This window comes from Micrasema longulum, unplaced genomic scaffold (genome assembly GCF_059751315.1).
Source record: "Micrasema longulum isolate JH-2025_06_02 unplaced genomic scaffold, ASM5975131v1 h1tg001431l, whole genome shotgun sequence".
NCBI lineage: Eukaryota > Metazoa > Arthropoda > Insecta > Trichoptera > Brachycentridae > Micrasema > Micrasema longulum.
This window is the reverse complement of record NW_028278617.1, coordinates 19,631-42,575: the sequence shown is the minus strand read 5'-3', so window position 1 is coordinate 42,575 and position 22,945 is coordinate 19,631. Positions and strand designations below refer to the sequence as shown.

Here is a 22,945-nt window from a genome sequence, read left to right as displayed (position 1 = left end):
TCAAAGACCTCCGTTCCAAAATCAAAATGGTTTCAATTTAGTATAAATTTTCACATTGGTCGAATTACTAATCATTGCTTGCTACTTAAAAAAATGTTTTACAATAATGAATATTATTTACATGCTTTTAAACAAATCTTATATATTGTCACCTATATATTATTCATCAAAGCTGCCAATATTTACAAGTGTTATTTTACAACAAATACTTAATGTATGATATATATGTATGTACAATATTATGCAATAGTTTCGAAACATAATTTGCCTTAAATACAAGATCACTTTAACAAAATGTGTCAATGTTTTTATATTAATTATTATGTTAACATATTACAACAGAGATGAAGAACATTTAAGAGAATTATGTACTTAAATCAATTGAAAGAAACTGATCAGTATGGTAAGCAGTTAGGTTAGCTAGCCGCGGTGTATATCGTTGCTTGGTGGTACCCATTTTATTAAGCTTAAAAAAATATTTATCAAATCTGGTGTCATAAAAGACAATAAATCAATTTAATTTTGATAAAAACAAATAGGTGAGACCTACTAAAAATGTATTATTACAAGTTAAGAGCGGTGAAATAACCTTTAGTTATTTTATATTTAGATTAGATCTGAATAATTCGCACATTTCATAGTATTTTTTTGTAAAACTAGTTTTTATGATCCTTCGAGTAATAATAATATATTCAAAATGGCAGCTTGTTGAATTTTCTTACCTGTTAGGTATGCATATTAGTTTCTAAATTGTAATTATCTTAAACTATCCACCATGTGTGATAATTTCACTATTGTGCTATCTGTCATTATGTTATCAAACTTTTTTGATTTTCACGGTCCTTCAGATGCACCATAAGTTTTTCTGGGTTATTATGCCGAGTGTCAATTGTACTTTTTATCGACATTTCGGATCGCATTACAGCGTCCATCAACAGGGTTTATGTTATTTGTGTAGAAAGATGTATAACGTTGAGTATTTAGGATTTGTTCCGTGTCACAGTCGTTGCTGTACATGTCTGAAAAATTAAGAGTAAAGGAGCACATGAGCGCATGTAGGCTTGGCTACCCCGAAAAATCGGCTTTGGCTGAACACCACATAGACTGTGAAGCGCCACAGATTTCAAATTGACGAGCTGTAGACAGCAACGACTGCGACACAGTACAAATCCTAAGTACTTAACGTTATACGTCTATCTACACAAATAACATCAACCCTGATGATGGACACTTCAGCAAATAGTACGAACAACACACGGCATAATAAATAACACTTTGAACTTATTGTATTTTATTCTATAAAGTTTTGGATTGCATATCTAATATCAAGGTTATTTCATTAATGTGTGAAATTTGTTTGATGGTACCATATTTGATGCATTTGATGAACAGCCGATCTCAGTATCTTTAAAAAATTTAAAGGTTTATTTTGACTTTCTACCTTGACTTAAATGGTTTTTTTTTTACTGTGATAAAAAAATTGCCATTTTATAGGGAATCCAATTAATAAATACAGAACAAAACAAGCATTCCTATTGATAGTAAAATATAAGTTCCCTTATTTTCAAGATCGGATATAATAGGTATATAACAACCAGTAAAAGCAGAGTTATTATTTTTATGAACAAATCATTATTTGTATACAAAAATATAGTGTATTCGTTGATTGTATATGTATACACTAGATGCGGCACTAAGCACCCGTCTTATGTTCCATTCAACTGAGGTTCTGGAACTTATCTTGTATTTGGTGGGAAATAGTGTTTTACGCGCAGCGGTCAGTAAATGTGAAGCAGCGCAAAAGGGCGCGACATACAGCCTTGAATTTACAGTAAACTGGCATGGACAGTTAGCCTTTCTCATTATTAAAACATAATTTGAACCTATCATTTTACGAAGCATCATCTCTATTTAATTAAACCTCAGTGAGTGTATCGGACGATTAAGGTTTCGCAGCTAGCAACCACCCATAAATAACTCATTTTAAAAACATTGTAGGAATATACATTTTTTATTTTTTATAATTACTTTCTTTTTTATTATTATGTTGAAGTTGTAATGATAGTTTAGGTTATTAGGTATTTTTCTGGTAAAGTGATGTTTCGAACAGTAATATTAAGCACAAATATTATTGTCATATTAGATAATGATCGTGTAATAAAAACAGAAACATGAAATGGTATGCAACTCTTTCAAATGTAGAGTGGGAATGTTTGGGATTATTTTCTTAACTTTTATCTTTACTGTAAATCGAATGGTCAAAGATTTTATAACACCCATTCTTTGAAAAAATAAGACATTTCATTGAATTTTTATTGAGTACTAAAAATAAATGTTAACCATAAAAAAATTAAATAATATATTTAAATCCAAATGCTTAAATACTGCTAAAATTTAAGTAATGATTTGATCACAAATTGTGGATTATAATACAAGATAAATATGTTGCCAATGTTAATTCAAGCTTGGACCGAAGAATGAAAGATTTTATAAAAAGCACATAATTCATGTAATTACATACAGAATGTTCACGATTATTTTCACATCCCTCTTACATTTCATGTTTATGTTTACTACATTAACATTTTGTGCAAGCTTCACTGTAGAAGGCGTTTTCATACAAAAATATGTTTAATGACTGACAAATATGTAAACATTCCAATACATTCGATCATCACACTGCCTCCTAATTTTAAAAATTTACGAAAATATTAAATTAAATACTATAGTTACAATATTACACCTACATCTATATTAATAGTAAATAATACATGAATATTCACATTGAAATATAATACATTTAAATACACAAACTGTTGAGGAAGTAATTAAGAAACAAATACAGTAGGCGTACAATACTTAATTTAATATTAATCACATTTATTTTATGGTAACTATACAAACAAATCAGTCGATACATATATTAAACGACACAAGAGGTTTGTCATGAACATTTTTTGTAAAATTATAAGAGTTAACAGCACAAGATTTAAATTTATTCAAATGTTACAATTTTTTCAAATTTAAGAATTTTTTTGTAAAGGTAAGCCAGATTAAAAAAAATGTATTTATATTATGTTAAAATAATGTAAAAACTTAAAACCTGTAAAAACTATTGAGATCATTAAATAAACCCTGTTGCACTGAAATGTTGTAGTTTGAAGAAATAACCAAATTAGCTTTGCAAATCGAGTGTAGAACCACTTTGCATTTAAACAAATTTATCTATTGGTGGTTAACGACACATTTATGCAATATTGATTGAACATTGATTTTCTCAGCCAAATAAATACCCTAAATGGATTACTTATAGGTTCTCGTAAAATTCATTTCTCAATGAAAAACAATTTTAGGTTGTTGATTGATTTGGTGTTTATTTTGTAGAACTCCATATTTGAACTTATAATATTAGAAATCAAACACTGATTTGATTTTTTCTACTTAAGTACCTTGAATTATAAAACTATATAAAGACATTCAATTCATCTAATCTTCACATTCGTTTGAAAATGCCCTAACAAGGCGAAACAATTGTCACAATTTTTTTGTTTTTATACTTTTTATATTTGTAAAAATAAAATAAAGTGTTCAGTAGACTCAAATCAGTGTTTGATTTCTAATATTATAAGTTTACAATTTTAGGTACTTGATTCTAGAAATATTTACTCAGTGTAAGATTCTAGAAATAGACGTAGCATATTTATAAGGTATTACATTGGTAAGAGTAAATTATAAGTCTTAACATTAAGTATTCTCTTTTTATGTGCTGATGCAATTTGCAATATTTATTTAGAAATATCATTTCAGTGCATAATGTTGACAATAATTTTAGGTTAAAAATATGAATCAGTTTAATTACCTCCTCAACAACAAAATAAGTTTAAAGTGTCGCTAATATTCTGGTAAAGCCAACACAAGCTGCAGTGACGGTCTGTCCGATGCCCCATAGCATGGCATACACTGGAGACATCTGCAAGGAGGAGGCTCGGTACACGAAGGCGATGGCGGCGCTGCTCAGCACGCCCGACGTGGTCGGAGTCACCACTCCCATCACCAGAATAAATATAGGAAAAAACTTGCCGAACTTGTGCTTCCGCAGAGTGGCGAAGGATATTAAAGCGGCGCATGTATGCACGAATATCGACGAAAACAACGACCAGAGAAACACTTGGTACCACATTTCCGCAAATGTGTTCAGAGGATCGGCTGGAGTTAGGCTGATCACATTGGCGATGGTATCCAACTCCGATAGCATGCTATACATGATCAATGTTTAGGTGTGCTCATCCCAAGGACAGAGCAAAACACTTGTACCGCTGGTTGCTCTGATCACTTGGATTTCCATTGGGTTCAAGATATGCTATATTATATACGGAGTCCCATTTTTATTATCTAAAATGCGAAACATTCTTAAATGAAAAATGTAACTTCATCACATTTACGAAACTAGAGTCAGTGAGCAATTCGGTTCTTACATTTCGTGAAGGTGCGTAAAACATGTTGGTATTTTACATTTATCATAATCTGTCAATTTAGTTCATATAACAATAATATTAACTGTTCTTTGTAAGAAATATTTTTCGTAATTCTATTTCCATTTATGAAGTACGCTAACCTGTCAATGTATCAATGGATAAGAGCTGTCAAAATATTTTTTAAACAGCTGATATCCGTGGCTAAAACTTCATTTTTTTTATTGAATAGAAATTTAGGATGTAGGCAGTACGTTGGAATTTGTATGTGATCCAAAACAGAAAAATACCAATCAATTATCAATAAAATTTCATTTTATTGAGTTCTTGATTTAATTATATTATGAAATATGATGAAGTAAAAAAAAAACTTAACTAAAAGCTAAATAAGACGGAGTGTAGTCCCATGGTAGTATACTCTACCACAATTTTATTTTAATTCCCGTGAACCTTCATCGTTTGAACATCTATATTTAAAAAATATATACTTCTGTTCATTAATTTTTATGAAGGCTAGACTTTTGTACTCCCTTTTCTAAGTTTCTCTAGCTATGATGAAAAATGTTGATAAACTCTCTAGTTAATAAAACAAACAATTTTTATTACAGATTTGGACTTGTGTACTTAAAATTCAAAATATTGTTAAATCACAAAAACGAAATATGTGATGTTTTTAAAAAAAGAGATAACCATCGGCTTGTGATTTTAAAACAAAATAATGAAGAGGAATCGGGAACGGATAAAAATAGTGTATTCAATAAGAGTTCTTTATAACTATTGTTCTTATAGTAATAAAAAAAAAAGATTCCGAGGAAAAAGATACGTAACCTCGCATAGCGTGGGTAGGTAACTTTTGAAAATAAGGTTGATTTTTTTACCATTCACATTTTTTGCTTTGTATCCATTTTTCATTTTGCTGTTGGCGGTCTGCCCGGCTCTGCGTTCCGTTCAGTTCGGGTCGGTAATTTAGTGATAATTTTCTGTGATTTACTATCCAGTTTTATGTGCATGCAATAAAACGAGGAAGTTGTCTAATTTTGAAAAATAGTTAACAGTATTTTAGATTGAGGTAAGTTATATTACAATATTAATGTTGATTGTTATTATCCTTTTTGCGAAAACTATCTTGCCCATAGTTTACAGTCTTGCAACCTCAAGAAATTTCTTTGTCATTTATTCCTTCCTTGTCAGTTGACTCGAGCTCGCCGCACGTGTTGTCTTTGCGTTTTAGATTTATTCCACAAGTTATTTGTTTTTTATAAAAATGGGAAAAGTAAGATCCACCACTGGAGCCCCTCGGAAGCAGGGTTTCAACAAATCCAACCATTCAATGAATCCAGACAGGCCTACAGAGGGATTAAAAGGTGTGGGGAAAGTGAGAACTCGATCCACGATTAAGAGGTTACAAATGTACAGAAACTTTAAAGCCAAAAGAGACAAAACGGGACACATAATAACCCCGGCGCCATTTCAAGGAAGATTACCATCAGGAACTAGAGCTCGGGTGGAGCCAAACCAGAAATGGTTCGGTAACTCCAGGGTTATTTCTCAAAATGCTCTTCAAAAATTTCAAAATGAACTCGGTGGTGCTATCAAAAATCCTTATCAAGTTGTAATGAAGCCTACCAAGTTGCCGATTACACTGTTAAATGAAACTGCAAAGAACGCCAGAGTGCATCTCCTGGATACAGAAAGTTTTAGCAAAACATTCGGCCCTAACAAAAGTCGTAAACGAGTAAACACTCAGTTCACCGATCTCGAACTTCTATCTCAAGCTGCTAATACCAAATCTGAGACTTACAATAAAGAAAAGGACCTGGATCTGGTTAAGGAAGTCACCGGTTTCAAGGATGGACAGAGAGAATGGATTTTTGGAGCAGGACAGAGTAAACGGATTTGGAATGAACTGTACAAAGTGGTCGACTCTTCTGATGTTTTGCTTCAGGTGCTCGATGCTCGAGATCCACAAGGAACGCGTTGTCCTCATATTGAGAAGTTCTTGAGAGTTGAAAAACCACACAAACATCTTATATTTATTTTAAATAAAGTAGATTTAGTTCCCGCATGGGTTACACAGCGCTGGGTGGCTATCTTAAGTGCGGATTACCCTACAGTCGCCTTTCACGCATCTCTCACTCATCCCTTCGGTAAAGGATCCTTGATCAATTTACTTCGTCAATTCGGAAAACTTCACATTGACAAAAAACAAATAAGTGTCGGATTCATCGGCTATCCTAATGTAGGAAAATCGTCCGTCATCAATACTTTGCGGTCCAAAAAGGTATGCAAAGTAGCTCCTATCGCCGGGGAGACCAAAGTATGGCAATACATTACGTTGATGAAGAGAATATTTTTGATCGACTGTCCAGGCGTTGTGTACCCATCGGCTGAAACTGACACAGAAAAAGTTCTAAAGGGAGTTGTGAGAGTCGAATTGGTCAAAAGTCCCGAAGATTACATTCCCGTGTTGATGGAACGTGTAAAGAAAGAATATTTGGCTAAAACTTACAAAGTCGACAACTGGGAAACTCCTACTCAATTTTTAGAAAAACTTGCGTGCCGAAGTGGAAAACTACTCAAGAAAGGTGAGCCCGACATCAGCACAGTGTCAAAGATGGTTTTAAATGATTGGCAAAGAGGAAAATTACCTTTCTATGTCTCACCGCCTGGTTTCGAAGTTCCCCTGAGTCAAATCAATGGAGCAGTTAAAGACAATCCAGCGGAGAGACTTAGTAATGATGTTGATACTGACAAAATTATCGAACCACCTAAAAGTGTTGAGGAAACGATAGAAGAACAGCCTGTTGTTGATCCTAAAGTAGAACAAGGAAGATCCTTTAAAGTGATGCAAGATTTTGCTAGAATCCGCGTTGGATTACAATATGACAATGACGAGGATGTTAAACCGCTAGATAAAAGTGCTGAAGCTGAAACCCCTGATGACAGTGTTATTGATGATTCTAAGATAGACATCACGCAGACTACAGTTCAAGAAGAAGACAATGACTCTTCAGATTTTAGTGATTTTTATAGCCGTAGCGAAGAAGACTGTAGCGACATTGAAGACCACATGGCGGGACCAGATGATAAGATTTCCAAAAAACAAAAAACTGCAAGTGGAGCGTTCACAGTACAAGATATTGGTGAAAGTTTAAGTAAAAAAATAAGGGTTATTTCCGAATCGACAAAGGCACCGAAACAGTTAACTAGTCGTCAAAGGAGGGCTGTGGACCGAGTCCAGAAGAGGAGGACTGTAGGAAGCAACTTCTATGAGGTTGCTAATGTCAAAAATAGGAACAGATCCAAGAAAAAGCCATCTGGACGTTAAGATTATTGAATATAATTTTATTAATTTTGAAACACTTTCAGTAACAAGTCTTTACAAGTAGATATTAACACCCTATTTAATTTTACATTTCAATATAATATATACATAGGTACATTATATGGTGTAAAAATATTATTTTTGTTGCAATAAAATTCATTCTAATATTATTTTTAGTGTTTTTTTAATATTACCTATGGTAAAACTATTCTTTTTTCTTTATTACATTGGTCTTTTAAAAAAATAATTAGTATTTAAATAATTATTTTACATATTGTGTTTTTTATTCAATGTAATAGTGCATATTCTTTTATTTACCATAAATAATGTAAAGTAAACTCTTAAATCATTGATGACTCTTATATTATATCAACAATAGATTATGTTTTTTGATGTCGATCATGACAAAACCCAATTACTGGTAAAAATTACAAATAAAAGTGAAATAAAACTATGTGTATTTTTATTATTATAATTTTTATTATGTCAACAATGTTTTGAACACATCCAAATGCTTGTAGGGGAGGTGGATTTCTACTTTGATCTAAATTTATTGCATATCCACTTAAACCAGCAGATGACAGGTCATAGGCCCTGTAAATGCCTTGACTTCCATATTCCCTTCTCGAGAATATTTTGCAATAAATTTAGATGTTATAATGTATATGTTATTATTTCTACTAATTTACTTTTTTTTTCCATGTTAACACATTCACTGCCTGTCTAAAATATTTCAATCTTGAAAAATATCAAACATGTTTTATTATTATTTTGGCTCGGAGATCAAACAATAAAAAATGCGAAATTAGGCAAAATAATGAAACATGTTTGTGGAAAAATTATAATTTCGCCAGAGCTCAAATATGGATTTAAAACTGCTTCCCAACTCCAACTCCGCCAGTTGGCGAAGTTAGCACTGAACCTGTTAATTATTATGGCTTAACACGGGCACAGCCTAAAAAGCCTTAACTAAGTTTATGAATATGATATATTATTCAAAATGTAATTTAATCTGATAAAATTTGTAAATATTGATAAAATGACAAAAAAAAAATTGACTTTTTATTATTAACATTTTAGTAATGGATCTTCCCTCAGATAGTGATGAGAGTGATATTGATTTTGTACCAGACAATGAAGAACCTGTTTCCGAGGCGGAGTCCGAAATTGCAGAAGAGGAAACAGAAGATTTACATGAAGATAATTCAACTAAGAAAAAATTGAAGCGAAAAGCTAAACAAATCGACAAGAAAACTAAAAAACCTAAAATATCTAATGATGACGATTCTCCATCAAAAAAATCAAGCCAGAAGACCGTGGACCCAGAAAAAGAAAAAAAATATGAAGACGATCTTTGGGCTTCATTTTTAGAAACACCGAGTGCAAGTAAATCCTCTACAGGCAATAATGATCTTCAGAAAGAAAGTCCCGTTGCGGCCAAGGAAAATATTCAATCATCCGAGAAGCTCTCGAATAAAAATAAACCCGACACTGATATAGAGCCCAAAACGGTTGACGATTTATTTAAAACATTGGAAAGCGAAGGTGGAAGTAAATGTATTGTAAACAAGATTGCCGCTGTAAAAGGTATATTAACAACTGTAAAAAAAATATATAACTGTAACTCAAGTTTGACCACAGGAGCGAGATTAAAATGTTTTTTTATGTGTTTAGTAAAAGTATGGATTTTTTTGTACCCTTTAAATCTTCCTTTACAATTACATACCTATAATGTTTTTTTTTTTGTTTTTACTAGCAAAGTTTAAATGTGTTTTTTACGGAATGGCATATCTGGATGACTTCGGCAGTGATGTTATATACATAGTGATGAATTGACGTCTTATATATTTTTATTATGAGATTTATTTTTCTTTAATTCTATTTCCAATTGTACCGCAATATTATGTGCATTATAAAATTGATACTTTAATGCGTACAATATTCAATATTTTAATCACAAAAATATTTGTTAGAACAGAATAAAACTTTTTGCATTAAAAAACTTCCTCAGAGATGTAAAAAGTACTATTTAAATATTTTTTTTATTTTTTCAAAAGTATTTACAAATTATCACTTGCGCGTAGTCCTGCCAAATTGCAAGCTATTAATATGATATTGTTTAACATAGCTCCAGTCACCACAACGGTTGTACTTTTTGTCGGCACAGATTACCAAACATATTGGGATTGAAATATTAAATAAACGTGAAATGGATTTAGAAAAATTAATTGTATTTTCAAAATCATACTGTGGAAGTGTTTTCATTCCTAATTTTGAAAATAAAATTGTTAAAAAATACATCTTCACGAAAACGGGACATGTTTTGGCCTCGGCGAATGTGTCATTAAGATGCGTGACTCTGAAAGTATTTGCGATGTTTCACATAATTAAATAAATACTTCACAAAGCTCTAGTCCAGGTGGGGATTGAAGGATGCTTGCTTCAGCATAAACATAATTATTACTACCATGTAATTTTAATGTTGCTTCTTTGCACTTACAGAGTCCAGTTTGCTTTGTCTATGTATACAATTTTGTATTACTCATTATTTCTAGATAATGTAACAAGTTCACCAGTTCCCAGACTACCAATTCCTGCAACTAAGAGATCTGGAGGAGGTTTAGCGTCTGTCTTGAATAAAATTGGTAAAAAGGATAAACTAAGCACTCTAGAGAAAACTAAATTAGACTGGATGACTTTTAAAAAAGAAGAAGGCATCGAAGAAGATATTTCTACACATAACAGGGGCAGAAATGGGTACGGCATTTACTTTACTAATTCATTTAAATATTATCAACGGTGGAAAGGCAAAATTTACTAAGCGATATGTAGCAACTTTACAGAAAAACCAATCAAAGTTTTTTTTTGTTTTTTATATTAGTAAAAATATCTCATTTGTCAGGTTTATGGCACAAGTTGGTAACTACATTTTGCCAGTTGTGAGATATTGCACTTATAAAGTTAAAAGCTCATCACAAATCAACAATTCAAATAAAACTGCAAGCTGAAAATTGTAAATTATTATTTTTTGTTTTTATAAAACATGAAATGTTTTTATTTACTTTTTAAATAAAGATTATTTGATGCCGTTAATGAAGATATCTCATTTTTCGAAAATTTGCAGGTACCGGCTTATGACAAAAACCCGACTAGACCTACATATTATACAGGCGTGATTCCTAGATTATTTAAATGAATATGTAATAAATGAGATTTATTTAGTAATTAAAAAATAATTGGCTTTTCTGTAAAGTTGGCTACATGTCGCTTAGTAAATTTTGCCTTTCCATTGTTGTTATTATTTCTTATCAATAAGAATGCAACATAGTACAGGGAGAGAAATAATAAAGATGAATTAATTTTATAAGTATATTTATGATTATTTAGTTGCATTCTCTCAAAGTACTGAAACACAAAAATCTGTCTCATGTAGGTAGAATGAGCTTGTATGCAGTGAATGTTTTATCTTGTGTATGATTTTCAGTCAGGTGCTCTATCCACTGAGCTGAGTTATCTCTTATTCAATATGAAAATTGTATTTCTTATTCTTGTAGATGGAGGTCAGTGCTAAATAAGCTCCTGACATTACTGCGACCTGTGTAAATCTATTGTGACAAGTCCCTGTAATAATTCTCGCCATTCATTACTAGGTCTTTAAAGAGCCGGGCCACTGAATGGATGAGTGCTTTCATATCTATTCCACCATAATCGCTAGGACGCCCCTTCCGCTGGTTGTAAGGCAGCAGAAACCGACGAACTGAGCCACACTCACCCCAACTATAATTAAAGCCGATTTGACTTGTAGTCCTTAAAAGGACTTTTAAATCCAGAAGGAAGCACCGCGGTTGAGATCCGTAGAGTGAGAAATCCAGTAGTCGAATCCAAAAGGCAGGCAAAGGTCTTGTAGCGTAGTCAGTATCGGCAAAGTGTAGAGCGGAGAGATGGTTCAAACATGAGTAGTAGAGTGAAACTGATTTATTATGGGGCCTTGCGGCCTATTTAAACAAAGAAAATACACACGGCCCTCAACGTCCAACCGATAGAGGGTATGAGTTAGCCAACCAATTACGCTGTGAGAGGGATAGCGCGCTGTTTGCCGGCTCTATCTGTCTCCCTCTTGTCACGTATAAGGACTACCTCCCCCTGCCAACTGACCGCATTAGGGTGTAGACCGTGCGGGAAGCAACTTCTATAATTTTAGGGCTCAACAATAAATGTAAGAAATAGGAATTTCTGTTCTGAAAGGATTAAACAACTTTTCTGAAGTCTACCTTACTTCTTCTTAGTCGCTTGCAGAACAGTCGTGGTCACATTGGCAGGAAGAAAGCACGTCGTTACGATCTGCCTTCATTCACTTCTATCTTCAGGGCTTCAGGAGGCCTCCTGAAGAGGGACGCCAGTCGCTTCTGTCACCAAGTCTGTCCATCTAGTAGGACTTCTTCTGCGAGATCGAGTTCCCTCTACTCGTCCTTGTACCATTAATATTTCCATACTGTCTCTTTGTCTCATAATGTGATGCAAGTACCTGAGAATACGGATTTGTACAGTGGAAGAAAGACGCTGCTCAATACCCAGTTCTCGGATTATAGAGTATTACCTTACTACTGGACTATACTTATGTCAGCCTCGTGATGTAATGGTCAGCGCATTTGTTTACCAAGTAAGAGGTCTCGGGTTTGATTCCCGCCATGGTTGATATGAAATATTTATTTATAAGGGTGTTTTCACACCAGAATATTTCATAATCCCTGGACTGGTACCTGGAGCGTAAGACTGATCATCTTATCTTCCTGGAACAAAAAATGCTGCGATTGGTGTGCCAATGCAGTGCTCTATGCACCATTGGTGCGGAAAGGGAATGATGATGATGATAATGATAATGATAATAATTTCACTTTTCACAATAAATATGTCCATAAATACATCTCATTTAATTTTATTTATAACAAATGGTTTAATTTTATTTCAGTTATTTGGAAAGACAGGATTTCCTTCAACGCACAGATGTTAATCAGTTTGAAATAGAAAAGAATTTAAGGATAAACAAACGAAGTAGCAGATAAACTTATTTATCAACTATGAATAATGATGGTTTCAACTATATGTACATAATATGGATGTAAAAGAAAATGTACCAATTCCTACAGGTCAAAGCAAGAAGAAATATATCAAACACACCTTTCAGATATATGTATTATACATATGTGTATTGCTGATTGGTTATATGTATAGCGTAAAATAAAATCGTCTGTAGTATGTTCCTTAAATAATATTTTGGAGGTTACAAATATTTTTTTATTCTGTAGTCATATGTAATATGTTAGCTGGATGTGTTTAGATTCAATGCTTGTCAAAGTTAGTTCTCTAAGTAATTAAGAAATGTTTTGCAATGTAAATAAAAAATACCGTGGAAAACATTGACTAATAAAGTTTTTCAATTGGATTATCTTGTACATCTCTTTTCTGATTCAATATCTTTTTACATTATTACTAATTCTTAAAAAATATTTTGACGAGGTACTAAACATCACATATTCATGTGAATAATAGAAAAATACGGGGTGAGAGAGAATCTAATATGACAAATACTTTAGAAATGTAACCAAATAATTATTGGAAGAATATACATTCATCACACCTTTACTTGTTTCATTTTTTATTATCCTTGTTTTAAAATATCTAATGACACCCCGCACCATAAATAACAAAACTCATATAAAATACCATTTTGATATTTAAGAAAACATTTTTCTGTTTGATTCTTTTGCATTTCAATATATTTTTTAATATCACAGCAAGAAGGTAATGTTAACATTTAACCATTAATAATATAAACAAATTTTAACTGAGATGGATAGCATTTTACAGAAGGAAATATGGAAGTCTATGTATTTACAGGGCTTATGACTTGCCATTGGCTGGTTTAAGTGGCTACTTTACACATTGTGTAACATTTGAACATCCATGTTCCTACAATTCTTCCATCTATGATTTTTTTTTAATTAAAAAACTAAAACCTTTATTGTTGTGAAGAGATTAATCTGATTGAATTATTTTACATGCTAGGGAACACCTGAAACCAATTTTTATACTTCTTGGACTAGTTGGTGTAACTTCAATATTCTCATAATAAAAAAAATAACTCCAGTTTTGCCATCGGATACATTATAAAAAAAAAGAATAAAAACACCTTTCCAGTTGTAATGCTTTTAACTTTCTTAATTTGTAATATTTTTAAAGTTATTTATTCAATAAATAAAAGTCATAAAATAATCTTGAGATGTATTTTATTATTTTAAAAATTCAATATGTATATGTATTTTGTTTTACTAACCACTTCTCTATATCCTGCTCACTGGTAATCATAATAAAATCACGTGGATCGTGGTCTCATTGCAGGAAATTTATTTTTCTTGTGAACTAGGATAGAAAAACAAACATTTTTAATTTTAATATTCCCGCTAACCCACCTAAAACAAAAGGCTTCAGACAAATGTTAAATTTTTATTCAGAACATGATTTCTGCTAGGCTCTTAGTTTACTAATTACTTGTTTGCAGCACAGATGTGTGTTTATTATTCTCCCATCGTTTATACCAGCCCTAAGATAAAAAGTTATAATAATAATGAAGGCGTATGGTTATAGTTTTTAAAAAAAAGTAATTTTAGATTGATAATGCTCAATCACTTCCGTAGAATGTTATGAAACTTTATTGACAGTAAAAATAAACCATCAGCATTTTCCATTGGTCAGTGTGAAATGTTTAGCGAATACATGCTAAATATTTACTGTCTCATTCCAATATTGCTAGTGTCTTTGCAACAAGCTTTCGAAATGGACACATTCATATTGCATAATCAGTTTAAAACCAAAGTATGAAATATAAATTATCAGAAACATTAAATACTTACATTATGCCTTTAATGAAGAAATGAGTGAGTGCTGTTTTGTAACATGTTCAATCATATTTGGGTAAGTGTAGATATTTAAAAAAAAATACATATTATGTATTACCACTTGAATTAAGGGACTGAGTACAGTTTTGACTGCATATAACTGAGTATTCTTTCGCACAACAGGCGAAGAGGTCCAATCAAATTGGTGAATTTCGTGAAAAACAACATTGAAAGCTTTTGAAACGGATCTTAAAATTTAAAACACCCAAAAAATCTATGTGTATCATAGTTTATAATAAAAACAAATTACTGTTACCTAAGAAGGAAGAATGTTCACCTCGTGGTGTAGTGGTCAGCGGGTTTGCCTACCGTGAAAGAGATTTCTGTTTCAACTCCCGACATGGTTGACATAAAATATTTATTAAACACCGGTTTTTACACTAGAGTACTCCCTTTAATGGCACCTGAAGCATAAGACTTATCATCTTACCACCATGTAACAAAAATGATTATGATACTCTGCTATTGATGTATCAATGCACTGCCCTATGCGCCATTAGGTGCGGAAAGGGAATGATGAAGAGGAAAAGAAAGAAAGGGAGAGGAAATTATATTCATAAACGAAAGTAAAATTTATAGAATTATAATAGTCTCTGTGGTAATATTATTTTGTTAACAATGATAAATAAATAAAAATATACCAATTTTTCAATATAACGTGAGGATTATTCTCAAAAGAAATACGCATTCTAATGTAGAAAAAATTCACAAAGAAATTGGCTTGGTCACAGTAAAGCAACAAATAAAATATGATGTAGCAATTTTTATACATAAAATTATTTAGAGGATAAATAAAATGAAAAATATACACAAATTTAACCAACAAAGTCATACATATGAAACTAGGGATAAGATTACCAATAAGAGGAAAAACAGAGTCTCAAAACTTATTGTACAAGGGGTTGAAGCTGTTCATTGAGTTATCTGAAGATATAAAAGAAATAGAAAGCATTGACATATTTAAAATTAATTTGAAAAAATATTTTCTTGAGGAATTTTTATGAAACATTGTAATCTTATTAAAAAATAACATTAGTTTTTAAGATGTTATAAACCAACTTAATAAAGTATAAATAAATAATTAAGATAATATTTCAACTTAATTAGTATATTTTTCCCGGTTTAATTTGAATACGCATTTAGTTACGTAAAGTGCCGCTAGAGTTGCACGATCCGCGTGGTTTGTTTTGAAAAATGACAACTCCAAACAAAAATCAGTTTGAGTGAACCTTATACGCGGTCGGTGCCGTCGCTCGTTTGCGTGAGGTTTTAATTTTTTAAAAGACTTATTTTAAATGTTTTCTAAATTAAGATCGCTGTTGTTTCTTATGATTAGTAACATAATATGATGTGGAGCTAATTTATAACAGTGTTGTGATTTTATCCGACGTTTGCAGTTAATGAATATCAATAATGTAAACTAAATAGTGTCGACACGTGAAAATATAGTAATTTTGATTGATTAGGTGTGTGCAGTTTTTATGCTTGTATCTGAGTTAATTGTCTAAATCTGTAAAATGACAATGCCAACGGTGCGAGACCCCGCGATTCCGAAATCTCCTCCGGTAAGTTAATAAATATATTGATTTTCGTCACATCACACAATCTCCTTAGGCCCCTTATCGTCGATAACGACAATACTTACTCGATAATATGCCGGGATTTACTTACATCTATCGACGTTTTAAGATACCATTTGAAAATAATCGAAGTATAATAAAAATTATAGTAATTTCAGAATCCACATCGAATAATCAGATGTTGATTTTCTCGTTTTATCAGGAGAAACATAGGTTACTTAATAAGTATTGACTGTACCACTTTTTACCCGATTAAAATTGATTAATATTTATTTGATAACGATAGCGTAATGCAAATTCGTAGATAATATTTTGGAAAAATACTTATGCTATTTATAATCTAATTGTAATCATTATTTAAACACATTTAATATTTGAATTTATTGCAACAGAGAGGGAAAACATTTTTGAGAAGGGATATGGGAGTCTAGGCATTTACGGGGCTTATGACCTGTCATTGGCTGATTTAAGTGGCCACTTTACACACTGTGTAACATTTAATATTCGTTAATTTCATGATAAGGTGTTAACCGATTTCTTGCTTAAATTTTAAAAACTTCATAATTCCTCTTTTCGCATCCAGTGGTGCATAGGGTACTGAATTTGTAAACCAAATGCAGCGTATTTCGATCAACTGTTACATGGAGGTAACGCGATCATTTCTACGCTTCAGGTACCAGACCAGGAACAATGAAATATTGCAGATTAAAAAACCTTTAAAATCAACATTTCATGTCCACCCTGCCAGGAATCTAATCCGGGACCTCAAGAATGATAGACGAACGCGTCAACCACTCCACAATCGTATATGTGTATGTCATCACTGTCATACGTATTATTATATAACTTTTGATTCCATTTTCGACATGTATTATAATTTTTTATTCTTTTTATTTTTCTATTATTATTTTGTATATTTTGTAAATTGTTTTGATTATTTTGCATATTTTTTTGATTACCTGTATATTGTTTTAATATGTAAATAAATATTTTTGATTTATATATCGAAGAGTCCCGACTTAACACGGAATTTTCTAACAAGTCGGGACATAAAAAAAACATATAATTGTGGCTATGTAAAATTGTGTATTTTGTGCATTAAATAAATAAACAAAAATAAAAATCAGGGCTCGTATTCTGGAGCTCAATCACAGATAACTATCGACATGCTAAAAAACGTGCTAAGTATTTGAGCGATCACCACGAACAATCATGAACACGCTGAAGTTAAAGCGGTCGCGTTGCAAAACGCCATAGATAAGTTCCGTATCCGTAGTCCGTGGTCAAACGTCAAATCAAAAAAGTCAACACGCGTGTAATCTCGTGCCGGTTTGTTATTTCGTTTTCAAGTTACAAACAATTACTATGGCGACTGCTTTTCTTAACATTTGGCTTGCCGACCGCCGGCTAAATGCAATACGGCACTCGAGAAAAATTGAAAGAAGGCGTGTGCGAGATTCAACCAATCCTCTTGAACTGACCGAAGTTGAATTTCGTTTTGCAACGCGACCGCTTTAACTTCAGCGTGTTCATGATTGTTCGTGGTGATCGCTCAAATACTTAGCACGTTTTTTAGCATGTCGATAGTTATCTGTGATTGAGCTCCTGGAGCTCAATCACAGATGGCTATCGACATGCTAAAAAACGTGCTAAGTATTTGAGCAATCACCACGAACAATCATGAACACGCTGAAGTTAAAGCGGTCGCGTTGCAAAACGCCATAGATAAGTTCCTGTGCGAGATTCAACCAATCCTCTTGAACTGACCGAAGTTGAATTTCGTTTTGCAACGCGACCGCTTTAACTTCAGCCTGTTCATGATTGTTCGTGGTGATCGCTCAAATACTTAGCACGTTTTTTAGCATGTCGATAGTTATCTGTGATTGAGCTCCTGAACGGAATTGCGCGCAAAGAGATCGCTCTGGAGCTCAATCACAGATGGCTATCGACATGCTAAAAAACGTGCTAAGTATTTGAGCGATCACCACGAACAATCATGAACACGCTGAAGTTAAAGCGGTCGCGTTGCAAAACGAAATTCAACTTCGGTCAGTTCAAGAGGATTGGTTGAATCTCGCACAGGAACTTATCTATGGCGTTTTGCAACGCGACCGCTTTAACTTCAGCGTGTTCATGATTGTTCGTGGTGATCGCTCAAATACTTAGCACGTTTTTTAGCATGTCGATAGCCATCTGTGATTGAGCTCCTGTTCGAGTGTACTTAGTACGTAAATGCGCGTCAAAAATGAGTTTTCGACGCGCGCTTTTGCGTTCAGAATACCGCCACAAGCAGACTTACCCCCGCTCGATTTCCTTATTCAGGATTTTTACCTGAGAGCAGCCAGCGAGATGAACACTCTTCCGGGATTCTGGTTCTATTTCACACACATAACTATATTCTTCATCCTCCTGGGCCCCGATTACAATGTGAAGTTAACAGAGTTATCTTCGACTGCCTAAAAACCGATATTTGTGTACGAAAATAAATATATTTGCATGAAAATTAAAAGTATCTTCGTTGGTAACCTATAATTGAATGTTTAGAAGAAAAAAATGTATGCATATTTTGCTTTTCATACAGAAAACTTAATTTTACTTTGTAGATATAATTAGAGATAAATGTTAAGTTCCCATTGTAATTGAGGCCCTGGACACAGAAATAATTCTTACTATATTCTTATACTTAGGATTTCTTTTTTCATTGCAAAAAAATACTAGTGAACAGAGCGCGTGGTTGCATTGACGAAGTGTTATCTTGACTTAACTGGACTTGTTTATCACAAAACATTTATCAAAGGGGATATTTGACCTTCGATGGCCAGAAAGTCAATCGAAAAATAATTTATTTCACTTACGCTGCTGTTTTTCAAAAACATCGATTCGTTTTTTTTTTTAAAGGAATAACCCGCTAAGCCTCTATTTCGAGGCTGGACAGCAGGTGGGAAAGAGGGGATATGAAAGGAGGTAATGAAAATTACACCACAACACCCAGGCCAATTGAGGAAAAAATCTTTCTTGCATTTTTTTCTTGCAACTGGCGGGAATCGAACCCGCGACGCCAGTTTCACAGTTGACCGTCTAGCCAACTGCGCCACGGCACCTGTCAAATAAATTTTCGAACCTGTCGAATAATTTTTTCTAATCGATGGTGTAGCAAATATTTTTTAAATTATCGGTAGATCGATATCTGCCCACTTAGATCGACTTTTTCCAAGGCGATACTGGGTGCCAAAACAGCGTATTTGAATATTTGATAAACTACGTTTGACACATCCGCAATACTACATATGTAGTTCAAAAATAGTTTAAAAATCGATTCATTTAACATAATTTTTTTGCGTTAAATAATACATTTTCGGGGAGTTCCGAATATTCGCTACCTTTGTTGGATCGATTAAAAATACTTTGGCCGTGGACCTGGGTTCGACACGTGTTGCGGACGCCTCAGGAGAGCCTTAATCCAAGCTGTGAAGTTCTGGAAGACCGTCAACGACGATCTTTCAGCTTCGTTCGGCGGAACAAAAAGACGCATAATTGGCTTGGGAGGTGGCGAGAGTGCTGGCTGGCGATATGGTCTCCCGGAGGTACACGCTAACAGAGCGATCTCTTCGCGCGCAATTTAGTTCAGAATACCAGCCCTGTGGTGGTATTCTGGATCTTCTCTACCCGCTAGAGAGTGATTAATCTGAAGAATTTTTTTTTTCAATGCGACGACACTTTGCTTCGTATAAAATTTAAAACCAACACGACATGCATTTTAATAAGCACACGCACTAATTAAATATGAAAATATTCTGTGGTTTGAGAATTAATGAAAACAGTAGAGGGGATGGAGGGAGGGGATAATCTTAATAGATTTAATATAGTGAACATTACAGTGGAACATCGTATAAAGGACTATATTGGAAGTTTGTTTGATTATTGATCAAAGGAACATTATTTTTTAAAGCGTTCCTAATGTGAAATATGTCCATATTATTTACTTTTAATCCCTTATTACTTGTATGTAAGATTTTAACTCCTGTATTTTTATTAAAGTCATGATTTAAATTGATTAGGTGATTTGCGAATTCAGAGAAATTATTATTGTGAAGACACCTCATATGTTCTTTAACGCGAATATCAACATTTCTTGATGTTCTTCTAACGTAAACTGAAGGACAAGAATCGCATTTTAATTGGTAACACCTGAATTATTGAATAAACTATTTTTATATTCTATGGTTACTTGTAACAATTAGTTTTAACTACCGTTTGGGTGTTATTATTCAAAGTTCCGCAAATATATAAAATACTTGTAAGTAAGCATTTTATAAAAGAAAAAGCCGATTTTAACAGCAATGTTTATTTAATCACCAAAAGTTAATAAATTAATGTTAACAACGTTCCTTTTAATTAATAAAAATGAAATATTCACGCTCGTCCTTATTTCTGTTTTAGATTTAAATTAAATCCATATTCCTTCAATTATCACGACTTCTTTTTTATTCAGGATAACACTTTACATCCATAAATAAACGTTTTTATTACCTGTCAATAAAATAAGAGATAAAAGTGTTGGAAAACCCTACTCGAATCTATTTTTATTATTGTGATGTTCTTCTGGCAAAAAACCTTTTTCAATACGACAAAAGCTGCTACAAAGCACGCATTACATTTATACTTTTTTACACGAAGGCTTCATATCATCGCGCATTGGTTGGTCCTTCTATCTATAGGCTTTACTCACGCATATGTATTTGTGTATCAATACTATATACACACGTAACACATCGGTAACTATTGATAAATACACTATTATATTTATTACCATCCTATCAAAGTTCTTAAGGGCGGGGAACCTCGACAAAATGTTTTCCTGTATTCTACTTCTAAGAACCACCGTAGTACGTCAATTAAAGCCTTATTGTTGAGTTTTCATTACGGTCCTTTTTAACACCCTCTCCGTTTAGACTTAAACCCTCGCGCCTCGGCTCCTTGAGCCCGGCTCGTTCAACAGCGCCCCGGGGATTTTAAACGACTTTAGAAGTGGTCTGTAATTTGAAGTACCACACAAATACAATAAAATTTAACTCATTTTCCTAACGTTGGAAGAATGTGGAAAATTTATCGTTTCCCTCAATAATCAGTTATGCAAACAAATGTTGTTTTAAAAAGTAAATTGCCTATTTATTTATTTATTTATTCACTCTGCCATTTTCTTAAGTTAGGACACACGTCCCAACTTCATGGGATCAAAGTCCGGTGTTGAATTTGAACGAATAACATACTCAAACAATATAGTAGAGCAATAATACGAGTAATATACAAAAGCCTGAACATCATTTAAAAAATGACATATACCACATAAATGTAAAAAAAAACAAACATTTAATTTATTAGAAAATGTATTTTGTTTTGTTAAACATTCATCTTCTTCAAAATCTGTAAGGTATAGTATAAACTTCACACTGACACTCTTCTAAAATAAACTTCAACTATAAAATATTGGGTTTAGATTTTTAACTGTTCATCCGCACTAAAGCTGCACGATCTGTCGTCATCTAGAATTGATTAGTTTTTAATTTGGTTAAAAACACACATTATTTGTAAATTTTAAATAAGGGCTAGATTTCTAATTGTCCGTGAGCTCTGTAGCTGCAAGACATGTTGCGATGTTTATTGTACAGCGCCCTTGAGGTGACTTTCACGAAAATGGCGCTATAGAAGTTATCCGGAATAAATAAATAAACGCCTTTCAAAAAATATTCTCATAAAAAAGCAAGGACTCTTTTCTGCTTTTCAATGTGATTTTTTCTGTTTTAACATGAATTTTAAGTGGTCAATCTCGTTTCTTAAGTTCTAAATGATTTATTTATGCAAAGTAAAAGTTTGCTTTGTTAAAAATCTAATTTATGATGATGTCAGTGCAATATTTTGCAGTGAGGACTTTATTTTAACAAGTCGCTAATTTAACCAATGTATTTTAATTTAAGCAATTTAAGCAATAAATAATAAGCAAAGCTAATTTAAGCAATGTAATTAATAAATGCGTTTGTAGTGTCTAGAGTCGATTATTGTAATGGTATCTATGCAGGTCTACCAATGAACAAAATGACTCGTCTACAATCTGTATTGAATGCCGCAGCGAGACTTATTTTCGGAATCTCTAAGTTCAGTCATATCACTCCACTACTTCGGGAACTACACTGGCTACGTTTTCCACAGAGGGTCGAATACAAACTCTGTTGGCTTATGTATAAGTCACTGCACAACTCGGCTCCGGAATATCTAAGGGAACTATGCATTCCAGATGAACTAGCTGACAGGCGTCTCAGGCTTAGATCAGCTACGTCTACGGCGAGAGGAAAAGCTATTATACCTCTACGCAAACAGCGCACTAAATTTGGTGAACGCGCATTTGCGGTCGCAGGCCCTATGGCATGGAATGCTCTCCCAGCAGAGGTGCGAGGCTGTGAAAGTGAAGTGATGTTTCGGAAAAAACTTAAAATCCACTTGTTCTCTAAATCATTTGAATAAATCCGTAGCACGTGACAACAAAATAAATTATTTTAATTAAATTACAAATTTAAAAGCTTCAATTAAATTAACTTAACAATAGAATCACCATGT

The 22,945-nt window shown here is 33.0% G+C and overlaps 3 protein-coding genes across 3 annotated transcripts; 2 read left to right on the top strand and 1 right to left on the bottom strand.

The window, feature by feature from the left end:
- Nucleotides 1-3,540: 3,540 nt before the first annotated feature.
- LOC148275400 (transmembrane protein 170A) lies at nt 3,541-4,620 on the bottom strand. The gene is made up of 2 exons (XM_088235736.1): nt 4,476-4,620; nt 3,541-4,392 (listed from the first exon to the last, which is right to left on the bottom strand). Exon 2 carries the CDS (start codon nt 4,262-4,264, stop codon nt 3,881-3,883), a length of 384 nt encoding a protein of 127 aa, XP_088091862.1. The 5' UTR covers nt 4,265-4,392; nt 4,476-4,620; the 3' UTR covers nt 3,541-3,880.
- Nucleotides 4,621-5,375: 755 nt separating this feature from the next.
- On the top strand, nt 5,376-13,436 carry Yeti (yeti). The gene is made up of 4 exons (XM_088235734.1): nt 5,376-5,541; nt 8,878-9,384; nt 10,353-10,554; nt 12,767-13,436. The coding sequence occupies exons 2-4, from the start codon at nt 8,880-8,882 to the stop codon at nt 12,858-12,860; spliced, it is 801 nt and encodes a 266-aa protein (XP_088091860.1). The 5' UTR covers nt 5,376-5,541; nt 8,878-8,879; the 3' UTR covers nt 12,861-13,436.
- Nucleotides 5,617-8,237, top strand: Ns2 (nucleostemin 2). Its single transcript, XM_088235733.1, has one exon. It carries the CDS (start codon nt 5,737-5,739, stop codon nt 7,798-7,800), a length of 2,064 nt encoding a protein of 687 aa, XP_088091859.1. The 5' UTR covers nt 5,617-5,736; the 3' UTR covers nt 7,801-8,237.
- Nucleotides 13,437-22,945: the final 9,509 nt, after the last annotated feature.

Excerpts from the sequence above, each read along its gene's own strand:
- Ns2 (XM_088235733.1), top strand. The coding sequence starts at position 5,737 with ATGGGAAAAGTAAGATCCACCACTGGAGCCCCTCGGAAGCAGGGTTTC.
- Yeti (XM_088235734.1), top strand. The coding sequence starts at position 8,880 with ATGGATCTTCCCTCAGATAGTGATGAGAGTGATATTGATTTTGTACCA. Across the intron at positions 9,385-10,352 it reads CAAGATTGCCGCTGTAAAAG|ATAATGTAACAAGTTCACCA; the intron begins GTATATTAACAA and ends CATTATTTCTAG. Across the intron at positions 10,555-12,766 it reads CATAACAGGGGCAGAAATGG|TTATTTGGAAAGACAGGATT; the intron begins GTACGGCATTTA and ends ATTTTATTTCAG.
- LOC148275400 (XM_088235736.1), bottom strand. The coding sequence starts at position 4,264 with ATGTATAGCATGCTATCGGAGTTGGATACCATCGCCAATGTGATCAGC.